This window comes from Peromyscus maniculatus, chromosome X, assembly GCF_049852395.1.
Source record: "Peromyscus maniculatus bairdii isolate BWxNUB_F1_BW_parent chromosome X, HU_Pman_BW_mat_3.1, whole genome shotgun sequence".
NCBI classification, from domain to species: domain Eukaryota; kingdom Metazoa; phylum Chordata; class Mammalia; order Rodentia; family Cricetidae; genus Peromyscus; species Peromyscus maniculatus.
This window is the reverse complement of record NC_134875.1, coordinates 41,821,949-41,830,440: the sequence shown is the minus strand read 5'-3', so window position 1 is coordinate 41,830,440 and position 8,492 is coordinate 41,821,949. Positions and strand designations below refer to the sequence as shown.

Here is an 8,492-nt window from a genome sequence, read left to right as displayed (position 1 = left end):
AAAAGGCATCTTCTGAGGCCAGGACAATATGGCCCCATCCCTGAAGTGGCCTTCGCATCCGGAAAAGGTACGGTGCCCTTTTCTTCGAAGGCAGCTTAACAGGCAGAGGGCCGATGGATTCTGTTGTACAATGGAACAGCAGCTGAAAGCTCATGCCTCTCAAAAGTAGACTGGCATTTAATAGAGGGATGTGGAGAAGAAGGGGATGCTGAGATGAAGCCATATATACACAGCCAAGAAGAATGGACAGCTGAATTAAAAAACTGTCAACAATTTCCAGAATTTAAAATCCTGAATCATGACATGACACTAGTGGAATTCAGGTGTTTCTGGTACGTGGACTGCTCTCACCCAATGTGAGGTTGAACTGTTGACCTTGTGTACATCCTACTTCACAAATGAGTCTGTCAGATACACTAAGCCTATAGGCTGAAGATGATGCCCCAACACTGCGGAGAAACCTCAGGTGACTGCCCAGGCAGCTGGCTGTTTCTGTCAACTCACAAAATTTTTTTTGGAAGTTGCTTGCATGCACTTCCTGTTTTTATTTTTGTTAGCTAATATTATTCCCTTCTTGGGTCTCTGAGGGAGTTGAAGATTAGTTAGTTATAGTTGAAGATTAGTTAGTTATAGTTGAAAATTAATTAGGATAGAAAGTACATTAGATACATCTTGGAATTATCAAAATAGGATAGATAATGGAATTATTTTCTCTGATTTGTCAAATACCTGTTTAGGTATTTATTACTTGTATATATTGTATATAGTTATTGTACTTTTGTATATAGTTTTTCTTTTGTTAGTCATAACCTTTTGCTTTTTTTCTTTTTATTAAAATAGAAAAGGGGAAATGTGGTGGTAATCTAATTGTATTGAAATATTATTTTGATTTGTACTGAAATATTAATTTGATTGTATGTTAATAAATAAAGTTGTCTGGGGGTCAGAGCTATTAGAGCCATAGCAAGAGTGTGGCGGTGGTGGCACACGCCTTTAATCCCATAGATATCTGTGTGTTCAGGGTCAGAGCTATTAGAGCCATAGCAAGAGTGTGGCGGTGGCGGCACACGCCTTTAATCCCATAAGATCTCTGTTGAAATATCATGGGTGAAGCTTCCCTTTCATTTCTGGTTCCTATAATCGTTCCTCCTCCTCTTAATGATGCTCCCTGAGACTTAGGTGCAGGAGTTGGTGTGTGTGTGTGTGTGTGTGTGTGTGTGTGTGTGTGTGTGTGTGTGTGTGTGTGCTGGGCCTAGACACCCCACAATCACTTGTTCTGTGATTTTGAGTGGTTGTGGTTTTCTGCAATGGTCTCTCTCTGTTGCAAAGAGAAGCTTTTTTTTGGTGAGGGGTGAGAGCTACACTTATTTGCAGTAAGTGGGATTCACTTAGGAATTGTACTGATTTAGTCAAGTGGTGGTACTGCATTCTCCTGTATGACACATGCCCGCGGTTTCAGCAGCATCGGTGGAACGTACCTATTGGGGAGTTCCGACGACGAATTTTTAGACAATAACAGATTCTTGAGCTGAGCCATGAGTGTGGTTGGAAATTGAAAGTGACCAGGAAGGGAAGTACGCATTTCTGTTCGAAGTGCAGTGACTTCCACAAGAGATGAGATGTGGTCTGAGGGATGGTGTGACTACAAGCGATTTCCAGGAAAACAAGCGCAGGGATGGTATGAGTACAAGCAACTTCCAGGAAAACAAGCGGTGGGATGGTGTGACTACAAGAGACTTCCAGGAAAACAAGTGCCTCCTTGGAGCCATCCCAGTGATGGCAACCATAGATTAATTAATGTGCCAAAGAGACCACCTCTGGGAGACAAGAGATCTTCTCTGCTAGCCAGACCCAACGAAGCAGGCTATGGTAGATACTACTGGCATGTTGATGGCCAAGAATGGGACGAGGGCCGCTGTTTTACTCAGGATCCAAGGAGAGCCCCACCCTACAAAAGAGGCCAATATGGCTACCGATGGTCAAGAGATGAGTATTCCACAAGCCAACAGCCTCAATACAGGGCCATGAGAAACGGCTTTAGAAGAAAACGTTTCTATTCTTCCCATTATTCAAGACAACGCTCTCCCCATAAACGGGGCGCTCCTTTTTTGAGAGAATCACGTGTGGGCGGGAAGGACTCCCTACACAGCAGATTTGGATCCAGTCTCAGCAGTAGAAGCAGGATGCGCTCCTTCCATCAGTCTCAACGTAGATGTAAAGAGAGAGCCATCCAGTTTTTGAAAACATCAAGAGATACTGTGCCCTCAAGTTCTTCATCCAAGGTGTTAAAAAGCCCCAGCCGGCTGACTGAGAAGGAACAGGCTGATGCTGCAAGCAAGAGGGCTAATGAAAATCCCAAGCAGTCAGAAGAAAATAACTTGGCTGAAATTTCCGAGTTTGAGATGGGATCCAAGGCACCATTACGTATCAACCGGACAGAAGAACCCGAGTCAAACACAACAGCTGGCCCAGAATTGTGTGAAGACAGCCAGTTTAGCATTCGCTCTAAAGCGATCGCATCAAAAATCACTGAGATTGAGAAGGTTTACCGACAAGTCTGTGAAACTTTCGGGATGGTGGTGGAAAGGCTGGTTGAAAAGGATCGTTCGTTAGAAAAATCTATACAGTTTGCAATGAAGCAGAGTTTGCATGAAATAGGTGAGCAACGTGTTGAAGAACTCAAGCATTTCATTATGGAGTATGATAATTCTACTCCAGATTTTGGAGACCCTTTTTAGGAGAATTAGGGCTCGGTTCAAAAAATTGTGTAAAAGCTTCTAGATTTTTCCCTTTTGGATTTTTAAAATCCTTACTATTTTGTGATGAAGAGAAATACTTTATGATAACTGACCACGTTGCTAGTATCAAATAAACATCTACAATATCTTTTAAAGTCTCTTAATTAGAATGTTTTCCCTATGTGTAGAATCTTCTAATTCATCTTCATACATCTCCTCCCTCCCCAAAATAATGCTCAATTAACTTTTTAATGTTTGAAAAAGCAGTTCTGGAGAGCAGCTCTCTGTACTTAACTCATGTTCAAAAGTCTTCCATGGTGTGCTGGTCTCAGGAGTTTAATTTGTAGTTAGCGATTATTCTAGGTTGCATTATAGGCATTGTTAGAAATTTGAGTTGAGTTTGTCTGCTGCCTGCTTTTCTTCTGCTTTGCAACTTTTGGGGATGTCAAAATATGTTGTCTTAAGGAAGTAGAACTTAGCTGTCTTGCAATATTTGCTTTGAGAATAATTCTTCTTTAATGTAGGAAAGAAGCACTTGAAAAACCTCTAAAGGACACATTAAAACAAAGCCTTCTTCTCAAGTCATTGAACTTTGTGTGTCTCTTCTATGAAGTGAGGCTCCTAACTGCTCTCTCTGAACAACATTGTAGATAAGTCTGATAGGAGGGGTAACCTGAGATGTAAGATGCATTTTAACTTGAAATTTCTCCAAAACCCCTCTGGTGGCAATAATAATAAAAAAATTAGACTATACAACAACCTGGAGTTTTGTTTTAGGCCTTTTCTTTATCAAAGAGGGACCTGACAAGGAGCTCATGCTTGTGATAAAATGACAGACTTCTCTGTTAATTTCCGTGATCTAAGTTCTGTGGACTTAGCGAATCTCCCTCTTCACAAGTGTTATCATAGAAACGAGGCAGAATAAGGCATTGCACCATAGGGAATGGGCTCTAAAAAGGCAGTTCATGAGCTAGGAAAGAAGGAGGACCCTAAGGGAAACTCATGGATCACTCTGGGAAGATGAAACAGAGGATATCTACATGAGTAAATTAGGGGTGATGGGGGCAATCAGGGGAAGGGGATGGGGAATGAGCACATGGTCAACCTGGGGGCGGGGACAGAGTGGGAACCAATGAAAGAGATATCTTGATAGTGGGAGACATTATGGGGCCAGAGAACAACCTGGTGCTAGGGAAATTCCCAGGAATCCACAAAGTTGACACCAGATTAGACTACTAGCAATAGTGGAGAGGGTGCCTGAACTGGCCTACCCAGGTAGTCAGATCGGTGAATACCCTAACTGTCATCATTGAGTCTTCATCCAGTAACTGATGGAAGCAGGTGCAGAGATCCACAATCAAGAACCAGGCTGAGCACTGGGAGACAGTCAAAGCGAGGGAGGAGGTATTATATGAGCAAGTGTGGTCAAGATCATGATGGGGAAATCTACAGAGACAACTGAACCAAATTCATGGAAACTCACTAAATTTAGACCGACAGCTGTGGAGTCTGCATGGGACTGTACTAGGCTGTCTGCATGCTGGAGACAGTTTTGTAGTTTGGTCTGTTTGAGGGGCCCCTGGCAGTGGGATCAGGATCTATCCCAGGCTCAGGAGCTGGCTTTCTGGAGCCCATTACCTATGGTGAGACACCTTGCTCAGCCTTGATGCATGGGGGTGAAGCTTGGTCCTGCCTCAACTGAATATACCAGGATTTCCTGTTCCCCCATGGAAGGACTAACTCTTTTGGAGGAGGCATGAAGGGAGGATTGGGAGGGCGAGGGGGGGCATGGAAAAGTGTAGCTAGAGTTTTCCTGCCTGGCCCACAGTCAGGACAAATCTCTGTCACCTGCCAGTCCTACAACTGCTCAGATCCAACCAAGTAAACACAGAGATTTATATTGCTTACAAACTGTATGGCTGTGGCAGGCTTCTTGCTAACTGTTCTTATATATTAAATTAATCTATTTTTATAAATCTATACCTTGCCACTTGGCTCGTGGCTTACCGGCATCTTCACATGCTGCTTGTCATGGTAGCGGCTGGCAGTGTCTCCTCACCCCCCCACCCCCGACTTCCTGTTCTCTCAATTCTCCTCTCTGTTAGTCCCGACTATACTTCCTGCCTGGCCACTGGCCAATCAGGGTTTTATTTATTGACCAATCAGAGCAATTTGACATACAGACCATCCCACAGCAGAAGAGGGATGAGCAGGGGATCAGGGGTTGGTATGTAAAATGAATTAAAAATTTAAAAAATAAAGCCAGTTCGTGCATGCAGAATAAGTCCTGGTCCCAGTGCCTGGGTGGGGGGGTGGTAGAATGAGGGGAAATTGTGGGGAAACAGGAGAAGGGGAGGGAGGGAGAACAGGGGTTGGTATGTAAAATGAAAAACAAATAAATAAAAAATTAATATAACAAAAGAAACGTGGCAAAAGACAGCAAGGCCAGCAGAGCTCCCCTCACCTTGTAAGTGAGCCAGTGAACAAGCAAAGAGATAATTTGGACATTCCACTCACTTCTTGATCCTTCCCAGCATAGCACTGAGACCACACTTGCTCATATAATACCTCCTCCCTCGCTTTGACTGTCTCCCAGTGCTCAGCCTGGTTCTTGATTGTGGATCTCTGCACCTGCTTCCATCAGTTACTGGATGAAGACTCAATGATGACAGTTAGGGTATTCACCGATCTGACTACCTGGGTAGGCCAGTTCAGGCACCCTCTCCACTATTGCTAGTAGTCTAATCTGGTGTCAACTTTGTGGATTCCTGGGAATTTCCCTAGCACCAGGTTGTTCTCTGGCCCCATAATGTCTCCCACTATCAAGATATCTCTTTCATTGGTTCCCACTCTGTCCCCGCCCCCAGGTTGACCATGTGCTCATTCCCCATCCCCTTCCCCTGATTGCCCCCATCACCCCTAATTTACTCATGTAGATATCCTCTGTTTCATCTTCCCAGAGTGATCCATGAGTTTCCCTTAGGGTCCTCCTTCTTTCCTAGCTCATGAACTGCCTTTTTAGAGCCCATTCCCTATGGTGCAATGCCTTATTCTGCCTCGTTTCTATGATAACACTTGTGAAGAGGGAGATTCGCTAAGTCCACAGAACTTAGATCACGGAAATTAACAGAGAAGTCTGTCATTTTATCACAAGCATGAGCTCCTTGTCAGGTCCCTCTTTGATAAAGAAAAGGCCTAAAACAAAACTCCAGGTTGTTGTATAGTCTAATTTTTTTATTATTATTGCCACCAGAGGGGTTTTGGAGAAATTTCAAGTTAAAATGCATCTTACATCTCAGGTTACCCCTCCTATCAGACTTATCTACAATGTTGTTCAGAGAGAGCAGTTAGGAGCCTCACTTCATAGAAGAGACACACAAAGTTCAATGACTTGAGAAGAAGGCTTTGTTTTAATGTGTCCTTTAGAGGTTTTTCAAGTGCTTCTTTCCTACATTAAAGAAGAATTATTCTCAAAGCAAATATTGCAAGACAGCTAAGTTCTACTTCCTTAAGACAACATATTTTGACATCCCCAAAAGTTGCAAAGCAGAAGAAAAGCAGGCAGCAGACAAACTCAACTCAAATTTCTAACAATGCCTATAATGCAACCTAGAATAATCGCTAACTACAAATTAAACTCCTGAGACCAGCACACCATGGAAGACTTTTGAACATGAGTTAAGTACAGAGAGCTGCTCTCCAGAACTGCTTTTTCAAACATTAAAAAGTTAATTGAGCATTATTTTGGGGAGGGAGGAGATATATGAAGATGAATTAGAAGATTCTACACATAGGGAAAACATTCTAATTAAGAGACTTTAAAAGATATTGTAGATGTTTATTTGATACTAGCAACGTGGTCAGTTATCATAAAGTATTTCTCTTCATCACAAAATAGTAAGGATTTTAAAAATCCAAAAGGGAAAAATCTAGAAGCTTTTACACAATTTTTTGAACCGAGCCCTAATTCTCCTAAAAAGGGTCTCCAAAATCTGGAGTAGAATTATCATACTCCATAATGAAATGCTTGAGTTCTTCAACACGTTGCTCACCTATTTCATGCAAACTCTGCTTCATTGCAAACTGTATAGATTTTTCTAACGAACGATCCTTTTCAACCAGCCTTTCCACCACCATCCCGAAAGTTTCACAGACTTGTCGGTAAACCTTCTCAATCTCAGTGATTTTTGATGCGATCGCTTTAGAGCGAATGCTAAACTGGCTGTCTTCACACAATTCTGGGCCAGCTGTTGTGTTTGACTCGGGTTCTTCTGTCCGGTTGATACGTAATGGTGCCTTGGATCCCATCTCAAACTCGGAAATTTCAGCCAAGTTATTTTCTTCTGACTGCTTGGGATTTTCATTAGCCCTCTTGCTTGCAGCATCAGCCTGTTCCTTCTCAGTCAGCCGGCTGGGGCTTTTTAACACCTTGGATGAAGAACTTGAGGGCACAGTATCTCTTGATGTTTTCAAAAACTGGATGGCTCTCTCTTTACATCTACGTTGAGACTGATGGAAGGAGCGCATCCTGCTTCTACTGCTGAGACTGGATCCAAATCTGCTGTGTAGGGAGTCCTTCCCGCCCACACGTGATTCTCTCAAAAAAGGAGCGCCCCGTTTATGGGGAGAGCGTTGTCTTGAATAATGGGAAGAATAGAAACGTTTTCTTCTAAAGCCGTTTCTCATGGCCCTGTATTGAGGCTGTTGGCTTGTGGAATACTCATCTCTTGACCATCGGTAGCCATATTGGCCTCTTTTGTAGGGTGGGGCTCTCCTTGGATCCTGAGTAAAACAGCGGCCCTCGTCCCATTCTTGGCCATCAACATGCCAGTAGTATCTACCATAGCCTGCTTCGTTGGGTCTGGCTAGCAGAGAAGATCTCTTGTCTCCCAGAGGTGGTCTCTTTGGCACATTAATTAATCTATGGTTGCCATCACTGGGATGGCTCCAAGGAGGCACTTGTTTTCCTGGAAGTCTCTTGTAGTCACACCATCCCACCGCTTGTTTTCCTGGAAGTTGCTTGTACTCATACCATCCCTGCGCTTGTTTTCCTGGAAATCGCTTGTAGTCACACCATCCCTCAGACCACATCTCATCTCTTGTGGAAGTCACTGCACTTCGAACAGAAATGCGTACTTCCCTTCCTGGTCACTTTCAATTTCCAACCACACTCATGGCTCAGCTCAAGAATCTGTTATTGTCTAAAAATTCGTCGTCGGAACTCCCCAATAGGTACGTTCCACCGATGCTGCTGAAACCGCGGGCATGTGTCATACAGGAGAATGCAGTACCACCACTTGACTAAATCAGTACAATTCCTAAGTGAATCCCACTTACTGCAAATAAGTGTAGCTCTCACCCCTCACCAAAAAAAAGCTTCTCTTTGCAACAGAGAGAGACCATTGCAGAAAACCACAACCACTCAAAATCACAGAACAAGTGATTGTGGGGTGTCTAGGCCCAGCACACACACACACACACACACACACACACACACACACACACACACACACACACACCAACTCCTGCACCTAAGTCTCAGGGAGCATCATTAAGAGGAGGAGGAACGATTATAGGAACCAGAAATGAAAGGGAAGCTTCACCCATGATATTTCAACAGAGATCTTATGGGATTAAAGGCGTGTGCCGCCACCGCCACACTCTTGCTATGGCTCTAATAGCTCTGACCCTGAACACACAGATATCTATGGGATTAAAGGCGTGTGCCACCACCGCCACACTCTTGCTATGGCT

At 43.5% G+C, this 8,492-nt stretch overlaps 2 protein-coding genes across 8 annotated transcripts; one reads left to right on the top strand and one right to left on the bottom strand.

The window, feature by feature from the left end:
* Positions 1–1,544: 1,544 nt before the first annotated feature.
* Positions 1,545–2,953, top strand: LOC143270712 (periphilin-1-like). Of its 4 annotated transcripts, XM_076561693.1 has the most exons (3): positions 1,545–1,779; positions 1,960–2,282; positions 2,403–2,823. In XM_076561693.1, the coding sequence occupies exons 1-3, from the start codon at positions 1,620–1,622 to the stop codon at positions 2,736–2,738; spliced, it is 819 nt and encodes a 272-aa protein (XP_076417808.1). In that variant the 5' UTR covers positions 1,545–1,619; the 3' UTR covers positions 2,739–2,823. The 4 variants fall into 4 exon arrangements, with proteins under 4 accessions (XP_076417808.1, XP_076417807.1, XP_076417806.1 ...); XM_076561692.1 differs by having other exon boundaries at positions 1,960–2,823; XM_076561691.1 differs by having other exon boundaries at positions 1,545–2,282.
* Positions 2,954–6,703: 3,750 nt separating this feature from the next.
* On the bottom strand, positions 6,704–7,904 carry LOC143270734 (periphilin-1-like). Of its 4 annotated transcripts, XM_076561741.1 has the most exons (3): positions 7,670–7,904; positions 7,167–7,489; positions 6,704–7,046 (listed from the first exon to the last, which is right to left on the bottom strand). In XM_076561741.1, exons 1-3 carry the CDS (start codon positions 7,827–7,829, stop codon positions 6,711–6,713), a joined length of 819 nt encoding a protein of 272 aa, XP_076417856.1. In that variant the 5' UTR covers positions 7,830–7,904; the 3' UTR covers positions 6,704–6,710. The 4 variants fall into 4 exon arrangements, with proteins under 4 accessions (XP_076417856.1, XP_076417854.1, XP_076417855.1 ...); XM_076561739.1 differs by having other exon boundaries at positions 7,167–7,904; XM_076561740.1 differs by having other exon boundaries at positions 6,704–7,489.
* Between the last annotated feature and the right edge of the window lie 588 nt (positions 7,905–8,492).

Bases quoted from the DNA above. Each gene is read 5' to 3' on its own strand.
- LOC143270712 (XM_076561690.1), top strand. From the start codon at position 1,620: ATGTGGTCTGAGGGATGGTGTGACTACAAGCGATTTCCAGGAAAACAA.
- LOC143270734 (XM_076561738.1), bottom strand. From the start codon at position 7,829: ATGTGGTCTGAGGGATGGTGTGACTACAAGCGATTTCCAGGAAAACAA.